Source organism: Rhinoraja longicauda, chromosome 3, assembly GCF_053455715.1.
Source record: "Rhinoraja longicauda isolate Sanriku21f chromosome 3, sRhiLon1.1, whole genome shotgun sequence".
NCBI lineage: Eukaryota > Metazoa > Chordata > Chondrichthyes > Rajiformes > Arhynchobatidae > Rhinoraja > Rhinoraja longicauda.
The window spans coordinates 45,787,415-45,812,847 of record NC_135955.1 but is presented as its reverse complement, the minus strand read 5'-3'; the positions used below and the strand labels follow the sequence as shown (position 1 = coordinate 45,812,847).

At 39.4% G+C, this 25,433-nt stretch overlaps 1 protein-coding gene across 2 annotated transcripts in view; it reads right to left on the bottom strand.

The window, feature by feature from the left end:
- glis3 (GLIS family zinc finger 3) overlaps positions 1-25,433 on the bottom strand; it is a 377,909-nt gene that overhangs the window by 243,916 nt on the left and 108,560 nt on the right. For both annotated transcript variants that reach the window (XR_013547051.1, XM_078396063.1), the window contains exon 4: positions 19,521-20,556. Coding sequence is in view for 1 of the 2 variants with exons in the window: in XM_078396063.1 (XP_078252189.1) it covers positions 19,521-20,556 (1,036 nt within the window). In the remaining variant the exon portion in view is untranslated. The remainder of the gene's footprint in view (positions 1-19,520; positions 20,557-25,433) is intronic.

Genomic DNA, 25,433 nt, shown 5'->3' with positions numbered 1-25,433 from the left:
TAACATAGAAACATAGAAAATAGTTGCAGGAATATGCCATTTGGCCCTTCGAGCCAGCACTGCCTTTCAACATGATCATGGCTGATCATCCAAAATCAGTACCCCGTTCCTGCTTTCTCCCCATATCCCTTGATTCCATTAGCCCGAAGAGCTATATCCAACTCTCTCTTGAATGCATCCAGTGAATTGGCCATTGCCTTCTGTGGTAGAGAATTCCACAGATTCATAACTCACTGGGTGAAAAAGTTTTTCCTTATCTCAGTTCTAAAGGGTCTACCCCTTATTCTTAAACTGTGATCTCTGGTTCTGGACTCCCCCAACATCGGGAACATTTTTTCTGCATCTAGCCTTTCCAATCCCTTAAGAATTTTATATGTTTCTACAAGATCCTCTCTCATCCTTATAAATTTCAGTGAACATAAGCCCTGTCGATCCATTCCTTCATCATATGTCAGTCCCGCCAATAGTAAAAATGTCCTTCCTCAAATTAGGAGACCAAAACTGCACACAATACTCCAGGTGCGGTCTCACCAGAGTCCTATATAACTGCAATAGGACCTCCTTGCTCCTGTACTAAAATTATCTCACAATGAAGGCCAACATGCCATTTGCCTTCGTCACTGCCTTCTATACCTGCATGCTTACTTTCACTGACTGATGTACAAGCACACACAGGTCTCGTTGCACCTCCCCTTGTCTTAATCTGGCATCATTCAGAGAATATTCTGCCTTCGTGTTCTTTCCACCAATGTGGATAACCTCACATTTATCCACATTATACTGCATCTGCCATGCACCTGCCCACTCACCCAACCTATCCATGTCACTCTACGGCCTCATAGCATCCTCCTCGAAGCTCACACTGCCACCCAGCTTTGTGTCATCCGCAAACTTGGAGATGTTACATTTAATTCCTTCATCTAAATCATTAATATATATTGTAAATAACTGGGGTTCCAGCACCGAACCTTGCGGCACCCCACTAGTCACTGCCATTCTGATAAGGACCCGTTAATACCTACTCTTTGCTTCCTGTCTGCCAACCAGTTATCTATCCTTGTCAATACCTGACCCCCAATACCATGTGCTCTAATTTTGCACACCAATCTCTTGTGTGTGACCTTGTCAAAGGTTTTTTGAAAGTCCAGATACACTACATCCATTGGCTCTCCCTTATTCATTCTACTTGTCACATCCTCAAAAATTCTAGATTAGTCAAGCATTATTGCCCCTTCATAAATCCATGCTGACTTTGACCGATCCTGCCACTGCTTTCCAAATGCGCTGCTATTACATCTTTAATAACACTACCGATGTCAGGCTAACTGGTCTATAAACATAGTTTGACATGGACATTTGGATTAGAATATTTATTTACTAATCATTATAACATCTTCTAAATGAAGAAAATGTCACAATTAATAGCAACATTCATTCAAATTAAAATCCATTATTCCGTTTCATTGGCAGTTACTTCCTTAGCCGTCCCTTCTCAATCACAAGGTTCAAAATCCACAACAGAATTTTGTTAATGTCTTCTAATTATCAAATGAAAGTGTCGAACACAAGGGGAAAGTAGACTGGTAATGTAAAGGGAAAGTATACAGCATTAACAGCAATGCTGTACAGAGGGACCTTGGGATCCAAGTCCATTGCTCCCTGAAAGTGGCGACACAAGTTGATGGAGTAGTAAAGAAGGGGTTTCATTTGCTGACCTTCTTCAGTCGAGTAGAAGAATAAGGACGTCACATTGAATCATTATAAAATGTTGGTGAGGGTGTATACGGAGTCGAATCAACATTGCCCCATTACAGGAAGGATATGGAGGCTTTAGAGTGGACGCAAAAGATGTTTCCCAAGATGCAGCCTGGATTAGAGGGTTTTAGCAATAAGGAAAGATCAGACAAATGTAGATTGTTTTCTCTCTGGTGTCAGACGTTGAGGGAAGACTTGCTAGAAGTATGTAAAATTATGAGAGGGATTGATATGGTAGACAGTCAGAAAAAATTCCCCAGGTGGAAATGTCAAAGACTAGAGGGCATAGCTTTTTCGTCAGTGGGGGAAGTTTAAAGGAGACAGGACAGCCGAATAGATAGATTGTGAGGTGCTGTGTTTCTCCCGCTCTCCTTGCAAGGTTTTTATAAATGCTAACCATGCTAGTGACACTTGCAGCCTGGAAATTAAATTGCAAAAAAAAACAAATGTAATTATTTTTTTCACTTCAATATGTTTTATTTCATCCGCTTTGCCGAATTGCCATTTTTCTGCCGTATGGTTTTTGGACCAGAGTTGGTTCTTATGAGAAATTATTATCCAATCTGCCTCCCAGATTATCAAATATTTTATGGTTGACTATTTAAAAGGATTTCAAATATTTTACTACACTCCTACATTCCAACTAATCATGAAACCATAGATCCATCTAACAGCACTTGGTATATCTGATATTTAGCAGTAATGCCTCACAATTATTTTCCAGTCTACCAGTGGGAACAATGTCAGTGTTAAAATATTTTATTATATTTGTTCTTAAGCCTTCACAGAGAAGATCAAATATATGCAGACTCTGTAGTCTGCATCTAGTCTGCTAGAATGAATGGAACTGTAACATTAGATGGCAAAGAACAGAAATAAAAGAACACTAATGTTTCCTTAAAGAAAAGTGAAAAGGATTTTGTTAATGCATGAATAATCCTATGAAGAATTGTAGAAAGCTGTATCATAGCAACAAGTATTTCCTAGGTCACTAACTTAAACTATCACTCCAATAAATGCTGGCTAAACAGGTTGGGTAAATGTTTACTGAAAATGTTGCTCCTTGTGTTGTAATATTTCTGGAGCCACAGCTAAAATGAATACATTAGATTTTTCACAAGAAATTTGTGAAATAATTTAGTGAGATTTGTAGGAAATGTAGCATATAATTTTTTTTACTTGACAGGTAAATACAGGGTTGATGTTTGCCCTGGTTGTTTAGAACCATGGATTATTGTCACAAAATAAGAAGTCAGCCATTCATGACTGATATGAGAATAAATCTTCATCCAGAGGGTAGAGAGCATTCAGAATTCTCTACTCAAGAGTGAATCTTAATTTCCATGTATATTTAACAGAGATCAATACATTTTAGAATATTAAGGGCACCAGGGATGCAGAGGGAAGTAACACTGAGGTAAGCGAAGAACTATGATATTACGGGAAAAGCAGAGCAAGAAAGCCTGGCTGATGATCTACTCTGACCTCTATCTTATGTATATCCTTACTAAATACAAAACAATTCTTAGAAACTGCATGAATGCTAAAACCACAACGATAGCTCAAAAGAAAGAAGGTTTGCAATTTAAACAACAATGTTAATTCATACATTTTGCCAGTCCAGCTGTAATTTTGCACATGCAGTATTTCCTTGATATATCGTGACACATTTGCAGGTGGCACAGTGGTAGAGTTGCTGCCTTACAGCACCAGAGACCTGGCTTCGATCCTGACTATGGGTGCTGTCTGTATGGAGTTTGTACATTCTCCCTATGACCACGTGGGTTTTCTCTGGGTGCTCTGGTTTCCTCCCACACTCCAAAGATGCACAGGTTTGTAGGTTAATTCACTTTGGTACGTTGTAAAATTGTCCCTAGTGTGTAGGATCGTGTTAGTGTACGGGGAGATTGCTGGTTGGTGCGGACTCAGTGGGCCGAAGGGCCTGTTTCGGCACTGTATATCTAAAGTCTAAAACTAATATATTTTTGTTGCAACAACATTTATTCACTGAAGCATGTTCCAGGAACATATTCCTTTTGTAAATTAAGGATGGTTTTACCTGATATGAATTTATGCACTCAAATATAATGGCACAATTTTCTAAGCTTTTGATATTCCTGTTAGTAATTGTCAGTAATTGTCAAATCAAAATATTAAAAAGATTTTATGCAGTGAACTGAGAAATTGATTCAATATAACTGCATACACAGTGGTAATTCATAATTCTACTTAAAATGAATTAATAATTGTCAATAATTATGCCAATTTTGGTTTGCTTCATGTCCATAGGTATCATTTTTTAAATTTCCTAAATCGTATCTGCAGTTTCTCTTTAACTAGGCCCAAATCTTACTGCCATTATATAATATGCCAAATTACTGAGGCTAGTGGTCCTCATTGATAATTATCTGGAAACTTCAGAGTATCAAGTCAAGCAAAGATGTAAGGTTTAGAAATTCAATGATTGTTCTCCCAGTTGTAAATTTCTGCCGTTAGTTTCATGAAGCTGCATTTTACCATCTGCCTCAACGTAATACATTAATTTCCAGAAATACATTTCCATATATTTCTATAGTAATCCAAATTTTAAATCATAAACAAAACTTAAGGCACACCATTTCCATTTGTAATATATTTTGACAATATAAGTCTTAACTACTGCAGTAATAGATTAATAATAAATACAGATGTGGAACCTCAGTACGCCAGGTCTTGATTTCTGCAGTAATAGATTAATAACACATACAGAAGTAGAAGCTCAGTACTCCAGGTCTTGATTGGTTTGAGAATAAAGATATGTATTTTATTTCTTTCTTAATATAATTATTTTCATCTGCTTGCATTTGCAGTCGTTTTCGTTGGTCTTCTTCTACTTGGACCTGATATTTTGCACTCTTCTCAATCACTGGGATGTTAATGTTGTAATACTTCAAACTGATTTGTTGAGATGTATAGTTGCTCTATGTCAGCACAAAAATAGGGCTTGGTATGCATGCCATGTATTGTCTTTTGCGTTGATCTGTCTCGCTAATATTCTTATGATAGTTGGCCAAAATCTTGCATCCCCCCAACTTTGATCTGATAAAGACTGTCATACCGAGTCTAATATCCCCCATGGCTATTATCTGAGAATAATCTGGTATATTGCATACAGTACAGAAGCATGCCTTTAGACCAACGGGTAAAAAATAGAGCACTTCATGCCATGTGGATCCATTTAGCAAGAACAATTAAAACTGGATTTGAGATCTAAAGTACTCATAGCATGAAGGATACCATCAGGTTTGCCTCTTCACTGAACCATGCCCCAACACAAACAGTGTGTACTGTTCTTCTTCATGATGTAATCTCTATTAATGACTATCGCAAAGATTCCCATTTGATGTTTGGTTGTGCAAACGGCAGGCGAGAAGGCCAGACAGTCTACATTGCTGTAAAGGTGAATCAGCCTGCCAAAGAGAACTGCCATGATTCAACATTCCAATGGAACACTGCAGAAACATGGTCAAGCCAAATATTTTGTCATTCATGTTAATAAGGTCTTTATAAACACATGTTACAAATAAATGAATGGACAATTATGAACAGTATGAGAATGAACAGTATGAGTAAGTCCTTTAAGTCTCCCTAAATAAATCCCAAATGAATCTTGGACGAAGCTTTCTCGGGAAAAATGGCAAAGCTTCAACAGATAATAGAATTTCACAACATGATGACACAAGATGCAAATAAATGCACTTCTAGTTCAATAAATTCTGCATGATGTTCATGCTTTGCTGAACAAACAGAGTAGTACCAATTATAAAAAGCATGTGATGCATGTTTGCCAAATTACCATTAAACAAATACCTAGAACATGTTTGGACAAGTGCTACTGAGTCAGTTAGGTCACAACAGAGGAGACTTTCATTCTCAGCAACGAAAACGACTGCAAATCGAAGCAAATTAGTAATTAAAAAAACAACAGTACCATTGTCCTCAGTCTATCACGTAGAACAGACCTGATCGGAATCAGTGATGTTCTATTATGACTATAAAAACATACTGAGTAGAGCTGTACTTTTTAAAATGCATTTCTGAAACAAAATGAGTTGTCAAGAATTTGATCTGACAAGTATAAAGAATGAGCATTAAAATTAAAAAATTTAAACATTTTCTAAGATTCAAACCATGATATATTGTGTGCTATAATAAAATCAATGTAACAAGTCATAATTTGTAGCCTTTTTAGAAAACTAGTAATATGTACATGCACTTAACATGATGACATTTGTTTAATATTTTAATAAATGTTACAATTAACTACCTCCCACCCCTGTTCAAATAGCAGACAACAAAATTCAACTGCATTGAGCATTTTTCAACAACATTTACATAACTATTGTTAATCCTTACTAATATCAGTTGCATGCTTATTTTGAGAAATACAATAATCATAATGTTTAAAGTGCTCTTAGAACAAGCATATTATGAGTCAAACGTGCCACTATTTTTGCCATAACAGACTGATTTTTAAAAAAAACTTGAGTAGTGTAGAGGTAATTTATTAATTTTAGGTTAATTTTAGATTCCTACCAAATCTGGATTAATAGTTTGATTTTTTTCCCTTCCCATTCAAAATGAAACAAATTTGGGAATTCCGTTCAATTTCTATATTGCTTATGGCCATAATAAGCAATAGTCTCACACACTGGAAACAAAATTGCATCTTGATGCACATGAACAGATACTGTATTTAGCATACACAATTTAAACAAGAGCAATAGAGAGTTTTTACTCAGCTTTGTTTTAAGTTAAATTCATGAATATATTTTTCTAGTTGATACACAAAGCTATGTGATTGACCATCACTATGTAATTTACTCTATTAAATTACTCTATTAAATTACAAAATAATTTTCCTCTGAAAAGAGTAGGCTCATTCTTATCAAGGGAAAATTCTGAGCTTTTCTGATAATTCAACTAGCAAAGTAGATGGGTGCAACATAGCTGGATTGTCAAAAGGAATTTGATAAAGTAGAATATTCAATTTTGTTTTGAAAAGAAATATAGGATAGATTGTGAGAGACTTTCCTCTTGGGGCAAGATGTTTAATGACCACTGCCTTTACTATTTCTCAGGATATAATCGGTAAAAGGATACAATATGGTTTTATGGTTGTGAAAACTAAAATAATTTAGCTAATAAAACATGATTTTTGGCATAAATGTCAAAAGTTCCGTTTTAATCTAACTCTTAAAATCCATTGATCTCAACTCAATGCCATCCTTACTGCTTATACTTACAATTGCTCCTGTTAGCACAGGTGATGTTAGGTTAAAATTGCATCAACATGTTTAATTATGTAACATGATGATATACAAATCAAAGATAGACACAAAATGCTGGAGTAACTTGTGGGAAAGGCAGCATCTCTAGAGAGAAGGAATGGGTGACGTTTCGGGTCAAGACCCTTCTTCAGACATACAAATCACGTTGTTTTGACATTATAAATTATCATCGTGCTGAATAATTTCCACGTGTTGATCAAATATAGAGGATTTTGAGCTGTGTTGTTGAGATGAGATTTCTACTGAGTTTGAAGAAATAATACAATGCATTCATTAGATCCTTTATTCAGAAAAAGGCTCAAGGAAAGTCCTGCACATCAAACACTTGCATTTACCTGTACACATGGTATGTATTAATAGAAATATTTGAATCAACAGCCGAAAAGGTTAGTCTTTCTTGCCCCATAATGTAAAATATCAGGCGAGTTAGAGAATGTTATAGCTTCATTCAATGTAATTACACAGTGTTCTGCAAAAGTCATTAAAACTTAAGTGTTTAAAATATTTTGGCAACAGTGAGCTATCAGTAACTTGGAGAGTTTTCTTTAGATGCAACACTTGCATTTGGGTGAAAAATAAATCATGGGAGATACGAATTGATACCAAAACAGTTTGTGGCAGCCTCTCTCATGAAAAATGAGACCAATTGATTAAATTATCTTTTGTTTGCCTCTTTTGATGCCAGATTTTTTTAAATGCCAGTTTCATTGCCAACGCTGCATAATTAATATATTATGCATTATAGCATTGACATTTCCATCATTGCCGGGAGACACAAATGAACAGAATTAACTGATAACTGACTTAATTAGCAAAAAAAATTAGCAAAAAAAAACTGCATTGACATTAAAATATATGTGTAAATATTTCAATTGCAAACCGATCAACAGATTATTTCTTTTCAACGGTCTATGGGATCTTATGGTACTTAAGTTATATCCTTCACCCACAATATTTTTAAAAAGTGACACTTCAGAATTACTATACTGAGTCTTTACTGATATTGCAAAATGCAAATATAAATAGTCCTTCTCTCTGTAAACCTAGATTCTCAAGAAAATCTCACAGTACCTCATTTTATGTAATGTATAACATACAATGATGATCTTCCAAATATATTTTCCTACAGGGACTATAGCTCCAAATTTAATTATTTTATCCACTGGAGGCAGATGCTCTGTTGATGTGAATGAATTCCAGAAGCAAATGTTTTTATTAACATCGTAATTTTTTGTTTCCACTTGTAAATATCTGTGGACAAATTGGTAACCGTGGTTATGATATAAACTTCCATGTCATGGTCTCATTGGAGATGCCTAATAAGTGATTTGAATAAGTTTGAGTTAGTAATGTGCCAAGATGGTTTCCTGACTGGCAAAGGCTGTGGCATGTTTCAGTCATGCCTTCCTGGAAATGCTGCAGGAAACTGTGAACAAACAATCCACAATGAGTCGGAATCCAGGGGTTTTGTATGAAACTCCAGGTATTGATCTACATACGTGTTGGCAAGTTCAGGACCTCTCCAGCACTTACTTGAACACTGAATTCCTGAACGGGCGGCTGTCAGCTCTTCGTCAAAGATTTCCTAGCTGTGCTCCATCTTTGAATGTCTTAGAATGAGAATTTAAAACAATAATACATCCATTCATTTCAATGAAGCCAAAAGGCAACGAGGGGCAAAATAATTTATACTGTAGTGGAATAATAAACGTCAGTTAAATTTTTACAGTTATGGCATTTCTGACCATTGGAGAGTAGGAGTTGGAGAACGTTAAGAAACCAGGGGGGGAGGAAGGGGGAGGGGGGAGAGAAGGGAAGGGGGTGAGAGAGAGGGTGAGAGAGGGGGGGAGAGAGGGGGAGAGAGGAGGGGAGGGGAGGAGAGTGGAGGAGAGGGGAGGAGAGGGGAGGAGAGGGGAGGAAAGGGGAGGAAAGGGGAGGAAAGGGGAGGAAAGGGGAGGAAAGGGGAGAAGAGGGTGCTGGACCAATTCATCTAGTTCACAATTAAATAATTGATAAATAAAGAAAAAGTTATGTGACTGGTGAATTATACTGCTGTGAGAATGACACAATATTCCAGTGAAGTGTTATACACCTGACTACATTTTCCCTTTAGTGGTCATCAAACTAAAACTTGATTTACCCTGAAATCTTTTACCAATTTACCCAGGATTTATTTAAATGTTTGCACCATTCAAACGTCATTAGAAACAGGGATGGTGCCGGAAGATTGGCGCATTGCGCATGTTGTGCCTTTGTTTAAAAAAGGTTCTAAAAGTAAACCTAGCAATTATAGACCTATTAGTTTGACGTCTGTGGTGGGAAAATTAATGGAAAAGATACTTAGGGACAATATATATAATTATTTGGATAATCAAGGCCTGATTAGAAACAGTCAACATGGATTTGTGCCTGGAAGGTCATGTTTGACTAATCTTCTTGAATTTTTTGAAGAGGTTACCAGGGAAATTGATAAGGGCAAGGCTGTGGATGTTGTCTATATGGACTTCAGTAAGGCATTTGACAAGGTTCCACATGGAAGGTTGATTAAGAAGGTTAAATCGTTGGGTATTAATAGTGAGGTTGCAAGATGGATTCAACAATGGCTGAATGGGACATACCAGAGGGTAACGGTTGACAATTGTATGTCAGGTTGGAGGCCAGTGTCTAGTGGAGTGCCCCAAGGATCTGTGTTGGGTCCACTGTTGTTTGTCATTTACATTAATGATCTGGATGATGGTGTGGCAAATTGGATTAGTAAATATGCAGATGATACTAAGATAGGTGGAGTAGTTGATAGTGAGGTAGATTTTCAAAGTCTACAGAGAGACTTGGGCCTTTTGGAAGGGTGGGCTGAAAGATGGCAGATGGAGTTTAATGCTGATAAGTGTGAGGTGCTGCATTTTGGTAGGACAAATCAAAATAGGACGTACAGGGTAAATGGTAGGGAATTGAGGAATGCAGTGGAACAGAGGGATCTGGGAATAACTGTGCATTGTTCCCTGAAGGTGGAATCTCATGTGGATAGGGTGGTGAAGAAGGCGTTTGGTATGCTTGCCTTTATAAATCAGAGCATCGAGTATAGAAGTTGGGATGTAATGTTGAAATTGTACAGGGCATTGGTGAGGCCGAATCTGGAGTATGGTGTGCAGTTCTGGTCGCCAAATTATAGGAAGGATGTCGACAAAATGGAGAGGGTACAGAGGAGATTTACTAGAATGTTGCCTGGGTTTCAGCACTTAGGCTACAGAGAGAGGTTGAACAGGTTGGGTCTTTATTCTTTGGAGCGTAGAAGGTTGAGGGGGGACTTGATAGAGGTTTTTAAAATTATGAGAGGGACGGACAGAGTTGACGTGGGTAGGCTTTTCCCTTTGAGAGTGGGGAAGATTCCAACAAGGGGACATAGCTTCAGAATTGAGGGTCAAAGGTTTAGGGGTAACATGAGGGGGAACTTCTTTACTCAGAGGGTTGTGGCTGTATGGAATGGGCTTCCGGTGGAAGTGGTGGAGGCTGGCTCGATTTTATTATTTAAGAGTAAATTGGATAGGTATATGGATAGGAGGGGATTGGAGGGTTATGGTCTGAGTGCAGGTAGATGAGACTAGGTCAGGGAGAATGGTTGGCGTGGACTGGTAGGGCCGGACAGGCCTGTTTCCATGCTGTAGTTGTTATATGTTATATGTTATATGTTATATTTTACCAGAATTTATTAATGATTTTAAATCACACTTTAATTGTTTCTGCCTGTACATGTCCCACTGAATTAATTTCCACCTACCTCAACTCCATCCTATCCCCCCTGGTCCGATTCCTCCCTACCTATATCCAAACCACCTCATAGGTTCTCCGTCTCCTCAATAACTTCTGTTTTCCAGGCACTCCCTCATCTTTACAATGGATGTCCAGTCACTCTACACCTCCATCCCCCACCAGGAGGGTCATAAAGCCCTCTGTCTCTTCCTCGACCGCAGAACCAGCCAGTTTCCATCTACCAATACTCTCCTCTGCCTAGCAGCGCTGGTCCTTACCCTCAACAACTTCTCCTTTGACTCCTCCCACTTTCTCCAAATCCAAGGAGTAGCTAGGGGACACTCCCATGGGCCCTTGCTATGGCTGCCTCTTTGTAGGGTACGTCGAACAATCCCTGTTCCAGGCATACACTGGCCCTATCCCCGAACTCTACCTCCACTACATTGACAACTGCATAGGTGCTTCCTCTTGTACCCATGCAGAACTCACTGACTTCATAAATTTCACCACGAATTTCCATCCTGCTCTTAAATATACCTGGTCCATCTCCGACATCTCCCCACTATTTCTGGATCTCACCATCTCCATCACAGGAGACAAACTAGTGACCAACATCTACTACAAACCCAATGACACCCATAGCTATGTTGACTACACTTCTTCCCACCCGGTTTCCTGTAAAACCTCTATCCCCTACTCCCAATTCTTCCATCTACACCGCATCTGCACCCAGGATGAGGTGTTCCATATTAGGGCATCGGAGATGTCCTCATTCTTTAGGAAACAGGGGTTCCCCTCTTCCATTATGGATGAGGCTCTCATCAGGGTCTCCTCAATATCCCGCAGCTCTGCTCTTGCTCCCCATCCCCTCATTCGTAACAAGGATGGAGTCCCACTTGTCCTCACCTTCCACCCCATCAGCTGTCGCATACAACAAATTATCCTCCAACATTTCCGCCACCTCCAACGGGATCCCACTACTGGCCACATCTTCCCATCTCCACTCCTTTCTGCTTTTTGCAGAGACCATTCCCTCTGAAACTCCCTGGTCCACTCGTCCCTTCCCACCCAAACCACCCCCTCCCCAGGTACTTTCCCTGCAACCGCAGGAGATGCAACACCTGTCCCTTTACCTCCCCCCTCGACTCCATCCAAAGACCCAAACAGTTTTTCCAGGTGAGGAAGAAGTTCACCTGCACCTCCTCCAACCTCATCTATTGTATCCGCGGTTCCAGATGTTAACTTCCCTACATCAGCGAGACCAAACGCAGGCTCGGCGATCGTTTCGCTCAACACCTCCGCTCAATCCATCTCAACCAACCTGATCTCCCAGTGGTTCAACACTTCAACTCCCCCTCCCATTCCCAATCTGACCTTTCTATCGTGGGCCTCCTCCATTGTCAGAGTGAGGCCCAGCGCAAATTGGAGAAACAGCACCTCATATTTCGCTTTTACACCCCAGCGGTATGAACATTGACTTCTCTAACTTCAGGTAGTCCCTGCTTCCCTTCTCTATTCCCTCCCCTTCCCAGTTCTCCCATTAGTCTTCCTGTTTCCGACTACATCCGATCTTTGTCCCGCCCTCTCCCCTGACATCAGTCTGAAGAAGGGTCTCAACCCAAAACGTCACCCATTCCTTCTCTCCCGAGATGTTGCCTGACCCGCTGAGTTACTCCAGCATTTTGTGTCTACCTTCGATTTTAACGAGCATCTGCAGGGTTTTTTCCTATTAAATCACACTTTTATCATCTTAGTTAAATAATCAACGTAATTGCATGAAGGCGCTAATCCATTAAAATATGTAATTTTCTTTGTATGATAAAATCCTGATACCCTCTGGCACCCTCAGAACTTTGATGCTGTTACATGCGCAGACTTTCTGGCCTTTTGACCATTACTCCCAGCAATATGCCAACACAATTTGAATCCACATTATTTAAAGTCACTAGAAATATTATGATACATTTTCCAGTGAACGTGGTGTGCTTAAAGGAAGCACAGGTAAGAGGTCCCCTATGAGTTTAAAGGGTGAACAAAAATAAAATTTGCATGAGGAATAGGCTTCTGTAAGTTTTATGATGGCAATTGGGACCCGATGAGTTTAAAGGATGATGGAAATGGAACCATGTTGCGTTTAAAAGAAGCACAGAAAAGAGACACTGGTAAGTTTATTGGAGCCATCAAAGGAATGTGGTTCTGGTGAGTTAAAGTATGCAATAGAAGCAGGGCCCCAATGTCTCACAGGTGCATGGGAAAGAGGGCTCTGGTGCATTTAAATGCAAGAAGTGGGATCCTGGTTTTTAAATGGTGCATGGGAAACTGGGCCCAGTGAGTTTGAAGTGTGCATGGAAATTAAGGTCCTCGTGAGTGTAAAGGGTCAGTGGGGAACAAGGCCTAATGTGAGATTAAAAAGTGTGGGAAACATGGCCCCAGTGAGATTGTGAGCCAGATTGGCAAATAATTAAAAAGTGGATTAATGGTGTTTCACTGAAAATTAAACTTGTAAATAAACTAATGTTATAGATATGGTTAAACATATCAGGGTATGATTCTTTGAAATTTAAAAAAATTGTGCAAGATAGGTGGCCGATATGACACAGTTATTTTATACCAGCGACCACATTGAAGATCTGCCCCTTATTTGTTTTAAGTACTAATACCCCTTTAAAATCTATTTGTTGATTCTGATACATGGAATGTTTCTCCAACATGTGAAAATGGCTTTTTACTAAAATATGTAAAATCTGTTTCTGATTTTGAAGAGAAAGAATAGTATAAAAAGATGCCAGTTGCTCAGGTATGCCAGATCACATACTACTTCATGGGAAACTGAATTAAAATTACTGAACGACAGATCTTAAATTGTGCTTTCAGAAGTAAAATAGTTTCTGGCAGGTATTCTTATTGACTGCTGCCAGTAGAACATCTGGAGAGGATTTCTCCCCTCTGTTTCCCTTTTTCATTTCCCCATCCTTCCAGCAAATGTCATTCAAAAATTTCTGAAGATCATACTTCTATCATACCTGTTAAGAGTTTGATATACCAGATGCCTCATGGGATACATGCCAATAGCTTAAAAATGTTTCTTCTCAGACATGGTTAAACTTCCCCAGATGTTACAAAACAGCATGGTTTTTTTTGTTTTCAGTTTCCAGTAGTAGAGATGTTACATTTCATCATGTTTATTTCAAAAGGTAGCACGTCATGGCATTGATTTAATCAAAGGAAACCTCTTTCTATCTCTTTGTATGATTCAGACAATGTTCTTTTTTTAAACATTTTTAGGATTTTGTGGAAGAGCAAGCTGAAAATGTATCATGTTGGCAAGAGACTGCATGTTGTCTTGATACACCTATGTGAAATCTCATTGGCAATGTAAATTGAATTCAGACTGTGAAATACCATTTCCTGGAACTGCATTTTATTGGTTACCATGGTGGATAGCTACTTACAAAAGCCTTATATTTCAATGAAGGGAGTAACATAATATTAAAAAGAGCAAATATATAATTCTACCCATATGGATAAACATTAGATTGCATTCAGATTTACCAAATGTGGTTCTTCTGACTGGTAAAATGTACTAAGAGGAATTCAGTTCTAATTCAAATCATGAACAAATGTTACTTCTGGCTACGGTATGTTACCAGACCCTGATATATTAGGGATAACCAAAGAACTAAATACGACAAGCCATTTCAAAGAATTTTAGTGTTATTTCATTTTTATGCCAGTTACAACATACCAAAGAATGATTGGGTGGCAAACTGGATGTAATATTGTCTTTGGCCATCAAATATCTATGTTTCAGTTCCAACTAAGATAAATAAGATAAAAGTATCTATTTCTGTGATAGTTATAAAGTAAAAGGAAACAAACTTGAGGTTGCACAAGCCTTGTTCTTTGCCGTCAATACTAAGCTGTTTGAATACTTCAATGTCCCAGTGTAACAAAATCATTTTGGGTTAGGATTTCTGAATTTTCACATACATTGTTTAAGTATGAACTTCACCTGTCAGACTGTAATTATTAGCCCGTCCATTACTGTTCTGAAATATTAGAGTCAATAAGATCAAGATGTTCCGACAGTATAGTCTGATAGAGGGCTGAGGATTTTTGATTTAATAAAAATGAATGAATGTTATTGGTACACACCTTTACTGCCTCAGAAGACTAAGAGAGTTCCGCAAGTCTCCAAAAACTCTTACAATCTTATATAGATGCACCACAGAAAGCATCCTATCAAGATCTATCACAGCTTGGTTTGGCAACAGCTCCGCCTAAGATTCTTGTGGATGTAGCCCAGTCTATCACACAGACCCGACTCCGAATCATCAACTCCATCTACACTTCATGCTGCCTCAGGAAAGCAGCCAACACAAACAATGAAGATTTTCACCCCAGTAATTCCCTCTTCTCCCATCTTTCAGTGGGCAGAAGAAACAAAAGCTTGAAAGCATGTACCACCAGATTCAGGTACAGCTTCTTCTCTGCTGCTGTCGGACCATTGAATGGTCCTCCCATAAACTAAGGTGTATTTGCAATCTTCCAACCTATCTCATTGCAGGCTTACCCTTTTGTTATCTGCACTTTCCCTGGAACAGTAAAATTATAATGCTGTAATACTATGTTCTTCACTCTGGTATTTTTCTCCTTTCACGACCTGTTGTATTTGTGTATAGCTTGATGGTAGTCATGTAACGTATGCAGATGCACACGTTTGCAGATGCTGAATCTTGAGGAAAACACAGTGCTGAAAGTGTTATATTGAATTCTTGATAAGGATCACCATTAAAGAGGGTGCACTCCAGCTATGGCGTGGCATTGGTGAAGAGATTGAATGGTTCCGATCGTAATTGATAAATATCCTAGACAACCTCTGTGTTCTGTATGGTGTTATATCATGAACTTTGATACAATGGTAAATATATTATCTCCCTTCATTTTATAGAAGGTGATGAGGTTTTGGTATGCAGTATGCACAACAACTAATCTACAAACCTTGGCAGGTATTTAATAATCTATATACTAAAACTCGTTTGTTTGTTTGTTTGTTCCTGAACTACAGCCATAACCAATTGTTGGCAAGGGACAGTCCCTCAATTGCCCTATCAGGGAACTACTCTGCCCAAGGTCATCTGCTACCAGCCCTGATTTGTCCTGATTCTTTCTTGCTTCCAGATCCCCCCCATCAATCTGAAGAAAGGTCCTGACCTGAAATATCATCCCTCCATTTTCTCCAGAGATGCTGCCTGACCGTTGTTACTCCAGCATTTTGTGGCTATCTTTGACATGTAGTTAGTAAATCTAAGGACAACATTTGCAATGTAGAGGGTGATAATAGTAAAAAGAGTATTTATAAAAGGAACTGTTTAACTGTCTCTTAAACATAGTAAGATTTTTTAAGTACAAACATTACTTGCCACAAATGCAAAGTTCAAGTCTTACATACACTGATGAACCAAAACATTATGACCACCTGCCTAATATGCAGTTGGTCCTCCGTGTGCCACCAAAACACTGCCGACCCGCCGAGGCATGGATTCTACAAGACCCCTGAAGGTGTCCTGTGGTATCTGGCACCAAAACATTAGCAGCAGATCCTTCAAGTCCTGTAAGTTGTGAGGTGGAGCCACCATGGATCGAACTTGTCGATCCAGCACACCCTACATATGCTCAAGGTGACACATGTCAAATTGTCGTCCACATGAATGGTCGGTCCCAGTGTTTCCCAGCAAAACATTGCCCAGAGCATCACACTCCCTCCACTGGCTTGTCGTCTTCCCACATGCATCCTGGTGCCATCACTTCCCCAAATAAATGGCGCACACGTACACAGCCATCCACGTGATCAAAAAGAAAACGGGACATCGGACCAGGCGACCTTCTTCCACTGCTCCAAGGTCCAGTTCCAATGCTTGCGTGCCCAATGTAGGCGCTTTGGACAGTGGACAGGGATCATCATGGGCACTCTGACCGGTCTGCGGCTAGGCAGCCCCATATGCAGCAGGGTGCGATGCACTGTGCTATTCACCTCACCTGTCAGTGGTCGTTGATTAGCTACAAGTGAACTGAACATTTTGCAGTCTTCTTGAAACAGGGAAGATCATGTGTGAAATACATCAGATAATGCTACGAGCACACAACATGTCCGGCAGCAACAAAGGGAAAAGACAAAAAGAGATAACATTACAAGTTGATGACATTTCATCAGAACTAGTCTTGATGAAAAGTAATTGACTTGGAATGATAACTCTTTTTTCTCACTTCAAAAATGTTGCCTCATCTGCTGTGTATAAATGCACAGAATTCTGCTAATCCAGCATCTGATTGTTAATAAATCCTGGGTTGGAGTGTGGCCAGAACCCAGATCCACACTGTGGATCCGGAGCTACAGGGCTGATGTCCAGAACACCAAAAATGAGAAACACGAGCCGGTCAGCAACTGGAGTAGGATCCCAAGAGCTTATATATTTCCCACTCTCTTTAAAATCATTGGGTTCACTTGAACATTTATTATACACTACAGCATGTAAAACAAAACTGAAATAAAAGTACGAGAAATGCTAAAAGAATATCTGCTGGTTCAACACTGTCAGAGTCCCAAGATTGCTGGATATCAAAGTTTTATTGTACCCTCTTGTACTTTATGTTTTCAGTATCTTCAATATTTTATATTTGAAGGTCATTGATGCAATAGTTTGAGTGGGTTGGGTCTAGCCTGCTGTCCCCAGGATCCCTTGCATGCATATTGTTGCGTTCAGGATGTTTGGTCTCCAATGGTCATTCACATATTCCTTAATCCTAAAAAAACACAAAGCATGGTGGAACTCTGTGGGTCAGACAGTATCTGTGGAAGTAATATATAGATGATATTTTGAGTTGGGACCCTTCTTCAGACTCTAGAGCTTCGACCCAAAAACTCTGAAGGGTCCCGATCCAAAATGTCTTCCATCCATTCCCGCCACAGGTGCTACCTGACCCATTCAGATCTTGCAGCACTTGCTCAAGATTTTAGTCTCTGCAGCTCCTTGTGTCTTTCTTTGATCTGATGGGCCACCAGGAAATGGAATACTTATTTTCAAAATTACTTGCTAAGAGACTCAGTTGATTGTTGCCCAGTAGTCAAAGGTAGTTATCATATCATCATATCATCATATATATACAGCCGGAAACAGGCCTTTTCGGCCCACCAAGTCCGTGCCGCCCAGCGATCCCCGTACATTAACACTATCCTACACCCACTAGGGACAATTTTTACATTTACCCAGCCAATCAACCTACATACCTGTACGTCTTTGGAGTGTGGGAGGAAACCGAAGATCTCGGAGAAAACCCACGCAGGTCACAGGGAGAACGTACAAACTCCTTACAGTGCAGCACCCGTAGTCAGGATCGAACCTGAGTCTCCGGTGCTGCATTCGCTGTAAAGCAGCAACTCTACCGCTGCGCTACCGTGCCATTTCAGATTTGTTCTGGTATTGAGTTCTCAATTTCGAGGATGACTCAGACCAATGATGAAAGCTGCAACATTCAATGGAACAATGGAAGACCCGGCATGGGAGGACTGCCAGGAGGGAGGGGGAAGACCAATGAACAATGGAGGATACAGCATGGGAGGACTGCCAGGAGGAGGGGGGAGGGAGGGAGTACATAGGAAGAGCCGGCAGGGGTACTTTGTAACTTAGTCAGTGCCGTTTATGTAGTGACTATTTACATACCTTGGGTATGCAAGCAAAGAATTTCACTGTGCCTTGTCACATGTGACAAAGTATTCCATAAAGTATTCCATTCCATTCAGGTGAAACACGAACTGAGAATCAATAAGCAGGTTCTGAGTAAGCAATTATTTGTTCTGAGTAGTGCTCATGATTCCTTTAATCTTCAGTCATGTTGAAAAGTGTTCCATTAAAGTGATTTTGAGGTAATTTTATATGTGTCCTGTCTGTGTCATTTGATTAGGGTAACAGAAGCTGATGATTGCACCACACTAATTCTCAAATATCTGATGTCAGAGAATACAAGCCTCTTTTCTGACCAATACACTCAGTGCATATAATCACATCCCACTTTTAGCCATATAACTTTTCAAAGGAAGTTCTTCACTGCTATGCTGGAATAATTTAAAATAAATATTTTCATTAGATAACGATTATAGTTCAGAAAATATGTGTGGCATTTGCATTTTTCACCCTTTACTAATCAAAGGGAAATACAAAAATAATGTGGAACATTCCTCACACAATGGTTCACTGCATCTTCTGCATGACTGTTTGCACAATAAATATAAAAGACATTTAAACCTGGATGGGGCAGTCTATGGAAGATTTATTTTGAAAACACAATATTCTCTACATATTCAAGAGTCATCTTCATAATCTATTGGTCATATTTTATGGAGGTGGCACTGAAAATACTGTGAAGCAAATTATTATATTATCTTTGAGATATTCAGTAATTTACTAAAACTGTGGGATTCTTCTGTATTTTACAAGCAAAAAGACAAAGCATGATATTGTATATGTACTATATATTTGGAAGTCTTTTTGGTCAATAGGATGGAAACTAAATATAAAGATGACAGATATGAGATGCTGAGTAGCCTGTCATAATATAATGGTTCGCAGCAAGAAAATGGTTGACATGTACATAAATAAGAAGTATACAGAGCATTATTTTGCCACCTACCGTACACTTGTTCGGCTTTTCTCCTGAATGCACCCTCATGTGGATTAACAGTTTATAGCGAGCATTAAATGGCTTGTATCTGCGTGGGCAACCAGCCCAGAAGCAAGTAAAGTCCTCTCCTTTACGCTGGTCAATATGTGCCTTTTCTATATGTCGCACAAGCTCCTCCTGCTCATCATACATTGCACTGCAGTCAATCCATCTGCAGCAGTGCTTTCCATTGATTCTTGATGGCTCACCATCCTCATCCAGCTGTGCCCCTTGTGGTGATGGCTGCCCATGTGAATGGGAGTGGGTCATGAGATGCCGGTGAGCATGATACGGTGGCGGGGGGCCCTGGGGCAGTGTTGGTATTTCCATATCCGAGGGGAATTGATCCAGTTGCTCATTTTTAAATGTATCGTACTGCTGATTACCAATCACTGAAATACCCTGATGGACAATCATGTTGTTCATCATCATGGGGTGAAAGGAAGAGTGCTCCAACTGCTGCATTCTCTGATACACACTATTGCTGGCTTCAAGATCAGTAAGTGTAAAGAGATTTCGTTCTTTACCAGTTGCATTGTAGGCTTGAGGGATGCAGCTACCCCTCACTCCTAGAAAATGCCCACACACTTCAGGCTGAGGGGAAACATTGGCCGGGGAGCCTCTGGACCCATTGATGTATGCTACCAATGATGTCGGGGATGTACGGATAATGAGATCAATTCCAACTCCATCTGAAAAGGGCGAGGTGGAAAGTCCTCTTTTTCTTGATCGAGCAGAATTAGATCGGGCAGAATTGCGTGAGCTATTTTCATTTCCAAATAGGTAAGAAGGTAAAGAGTTTGCTGTGCTGTTACTTGACATGGCGGTTCCTGGTGGTATACTCAGCACATCCCCGAGTTCACTGCCATTCTGGGAACCTTGGTTTGATGGAAGCGATGGAAGGATTGGGTAACCATGTAGCCATTCTTGTTTTACGTTCAAAGTTGATTGGTTTTCTATAAGACTTAGTGCAGTGGAGCCTAAAGATCCACCTGAAGTAATCGATCTAAAATGAAATAAAGGAGAAGAAAAAGACAATGAAAATAAAACACAAGTTGTCACAGCTCTTCCCACAGGTGACAAAATATCAGTTGTCACTTGAAATACTCGGTTCCAATGAAAAATGATGCTCTGAGGTTGCCTAATCTAACCTAATTACACAGTTTCCTTTTCAGTGGAAAGGTGCCTAATTGCTACAGCCTGGAAACTCAGGTTTTGTAACGTAAAGCAAGTTCAGTTTCTTTGAAGTAAACAAAAAGAGTTTAACCGTTGTATTATGTATCCATATCTCGGTTTGCACAGACACCGCGGTCAAACAGTAAGATGTAGCCATTCTGAAGACAGATCAGATCTTATAATCTAATTTTTTAAAGCAAAAGTATTATTAGAGATGTACAAATTGATTGAAAAATGGAATGTGCTTCTTTTATATTGGAGGACATCAAGTCCCAAGCATGCTGAAGATACAAGTCCTGAGATAGACTGATGTGTAAGAGACCATTTGCAAAAGATGCACTTTCCAATAAATGAATATATTAGGCTTTTTAAAGGAGCAGGAGGGCTTTTTAAAGGAGTATCCTTTAATGGAACAAAGACTTATATCAGGCAAAATTTACTTATTTCCCAATTTTTTTGCATTGGAAAAAGGAGAAAGTGAATGATGGACAGATGCTGTGTAGGTCAAATTTCCCAAGAGGTATTCCATAACCATCGGATTATATTGGTACATTTAGTAATACCTGGAGCTCCAAATGTTACTGTTGCAAAATGTACCACAATATATGTAGTTTGTTGTTTCCCTGCATTGGTCACATCAAGGAAAAATGTTCTAAGTTGCTGGTAATGTATCTGATAACAACAGTGGATTTTCAGAAGGCCTTCGATAAGGTGCCACACATCAGGCTGCAAGGGAAGATGAAAGCCCATGGTATTAAATGGAAGATACTAGCATGGATAGTGGGTTGGCTGGATGGCAGAAGGCAAAGAGTTGCAATAAAACGCGCTTTTTCAGGTTGGCTGCCAGTGATTAGTGGAGTTCTGCAAGGGTCAGTACTAGGGCCACTTCTCTTCACATTGTAAAGGGATTGAAGGCTTCGATGGGCTAAATGGCCTAATTGTACTCCTATAACCTGTGAACTTGTGATGCTGAGAAGAGGCCGAGCAGCAGCCATGAGGATAGAGGACCAACAGTGTAATTCTTTAACCAGGTTTAAGCATTGACAGAGAAGCAACGGAAAAGGGTGAATTGGAATCAAATGATATAGAAAGGATGAAAGATTGAATTAACATATGCAGATCCACTAGACACATGACACTAAATCCTCGTTATAACAGACCGTAGGGGAGGATATGGTATCCATTATTGCTGATTGTCCATTATAACCACGTAAATTATTACCATTGCATGTACAGTAGTTGAAACAAAGAATGCAGATGATGCCTCATACAAATGGGCAGTACTGGGGTAAATCAATGGGTCAGGCAGCATATCTGGAGAACATGGATAGGTGAAGTCAGGACCCTTCTTCAGATTGATTCAGTCTGCTGAGTTACGACAGCACATTATGTCCATGTGGGCACTGATGCACTGGTCTTGAAGACATGCTCGGTCACTGGCTTCCGCTTCCAAGGTGGAGGGGGGGAGGAGGAGGAGGAGGAGGTGGTTGTTAGGGTGGGGAGGAGGGGGGGAAGAGGCCGTGTGGACAGAGCGATGGGAGAAGGAGGTAGGGCTTGCTGGTGCACCTTGTGAGTTGGGGGTGCTGGGGCTTTAGACGGCCGAAGATGTGATGTGAGCCAGGGTGCATTGGGAAGTCCATCAACTATATCTGAAATCCGTTATGAAAGGGTCTGTTAAAATGAGGGTTTACTGCATAGTTGTCTGTCTATCTGTCTAACCAAAGTTTTACAAAGCTGCAACATGACTTTCTGACTGTTACTCAAAGCCCCGACCAATGAAGGCAAGCATTCTATACACATTTTTATTACTGTAATTGTGATGCCAATTTCTGGCAGCCATAGACTTGGACCTCAACATCCCGCTGTACATCAATGCTGTGAAGGGTCTTGCTGTTTGCTTAGCTGTTAACTGTTTGTTTTTCCTTCACATTCGACCTTCCTTACACATGGTCGGATTAACCTCCATTTGCCATTCCTCTGGCCAAATATCAGGTGTAATCATTCAGCCATTATTGTTACAATTTTCTTCACAAGGATTAGAGAGGTAGCAGGATATCTTCAGAGCCAGAATTTAACTCCATACTACTTTTAACTGGAAGAAAACAAAAATCTTAAATTTAACCAATTAACTCAAGGTTAAAGCTGCTGATTACCATCATTTCTGGCTTATTGGAGTTTGGTATGTAGTATTGGTATTCATGTTCTGAACACACCATGTGACAACGACACAATACAATGTTTTAATTTACCAGCTAAGTCGGCTGTATTTTTTTTGTATTTTGATCATATGTATGATATCCTGAAGCTTTAGAATTTTATATTTGAACACAATTTGTGGTGTCAATTACTGTTATGTTTAGATATTATTTTTTGCACCCTGGGCCTAATGAATTCACCTCGTCTCTGATGAACGCCTATGTGTATGTGCAGATTTTTCTTCGCTCTTCCGCCAACTGACTATTCACATGCAATACAAATTTTCAAAATATGGCTCATGATAACCATAAATCAGATAATTAGTTCTTTGACTTCATATTTCCTTTATAATTTAGGGACAATTGGCATTCAAATCAATTTGGAAATACTGTAATTTTTATAGAAGTAAAAATAAAAATAATCTCCTGGAACCACCTACAGAAATGATATTTGATTTGGGTGTTCAAATAGATAATCCCCAAACATTAGGAGGGGGATGGGGGAGTTAATTCAAAGGTATTCATCCCAAGGTATTCATAACAAAGTGTATTCAGTAAGGATAATCAATTTAGTAAAGGAACTGAACTTTAATGTAAAAGGTGACGATGTAGTACATACATGGCAGTCTCCAAATAATAGTAGTATCACATAATAACATCTCTAGAAATGTGTTCATTTACTCTGCAAGATCTTATAGGGTTTATATTATTGTCACATTTATCTGCAATAGTATTGGGAACTCATTCAAAAATAGTCATTGGTGATAAATTACTTTGAGAACTCAGATAAAGCACCACATAAATTCAACTTCCTAAGTTATTAGCAGTTTTGCCTTTCAACAACGAGATCTATTTTTTCAACTTTGGATAGCTCTCCTGTCCCTCTCTTCCCCTCCTCCTTCCCAGATCTCCCTCTATCTTCTACCTATCTGCACGGTAGCGCAGCGGTAGAGTTGCTGCTTTACAGCGAATGCAGCGCCGGAGACTCAGGTTCGATCCCGACTACGGGTGCTGCACTGTAAGGAGTTTGTACGTTCTCCCCGTGACCTGCGTGGGTTTTCTCCGAGATCTTCGGTTTCCTCCCACACTCCAAAGACGTACAGGTATGTAGGTTAATTGGCTGGGTAAATGTAAAAAAAAAATTAAAAAAATTGTCCCTAGTGGGTGTAGGATAGTGTTAATGTACAGGGATCGCTGGGCGGCACGGACTTGGTGGGCCGAAAAGGCCTGTTTCTGGCTGTATATATATGATATGATATGATATCTTCCTGTCTCCACCTATATCCTTCCTTTGTCTCGCCCCCCTGACATCAGTCTGAAGAAGGGTCTCGATCCGAAACGTCACCCATTCCTTCTCTCCCGAGATGCTGCCTGACCTGCTGAGTTACTCCAGCATTTTGTGAATAAATACCTTTTATTTTTTCTACTATTGGTAGGTGCAATGTTGCTAAATTACCTTGGACAGTAGTTTTATGTGTTTCACTTTCTGCCTGCCATTATCTGACAGCAGATGACCAAGAAAATGTGGAAGTTCAGAAGTACTGACAGAACACCATCAATATTGCATTGTTTATATGTAAGACAGCCAAGTAGTAGCAATATGCAGTACGACAAATACAAGACATCAAGGCTGAAGCCAACTTTGCAGAATTGAAGATGGGGCTGCATCTTGTGCCAATGCCAAACAAAAATTCTGTCCACATTTAAAAAAAAATCCCATAGTATTCTGCCAAATGTTCCCATGTCCATCTTCAATGAATGTTCTATTTCTCACAGGGTTAGACTTTGCGGGTAACAGGGCTTTCTTTGGTAACTTATTCAAAGCTCTTCTTTATGTAACAAATTGAAAGTTGTGTTCTGGGAATCTATCAAACTGCTGTCTGGCATTGTAGCCAACATGGTTTGTCCTTTATCGAAAATCCACTAAAGTGCAGGGATTGCTGGCTTCCAATCAAGAGTAGAAATTGAAGGTAATTTCACTTTCCCTTTGAAAATGATAGGTAGACCGACTGAAATGTCCTCACCTGACTGTGTTTAGCTAGCCAGAAATATCACCAACTACTCCTGAAATCCTTTTGTTTGCAGGTAGTTGAACCCTCAACATAGAGTTTTCTTAAAGAGCAAACTTATTCTGAGGGGCTGAAAGTGGGGAATACAAATATATTTTTTCCATGCAGATCTACATGCATGATATGTGAAATTGAATTTTGTCTATGAAACTTAACCCAGACATTTTGTACGTTGTAATTTTGTCTATTTTTTGAAAAGATGTGGATTTTCTTTAGGTGTTCTGTCATTAGAAAAAAAAATTGTGTTGTGAAGCCAAATGTTATATCTCAGAACAAAAACGTAGAAATTATGAATTTTCTTTTAATTGTGAAAGATTTATGTAGAAATTCAAATAAAGTTTGTTCTGTGAGCTTGAAAAAATTGTTTCTAAATGTGTGCTTATACTTGATTGGTAATAGAAACTTTTATAGAGTTTCATCATACTTATCAAAATGGTAACATG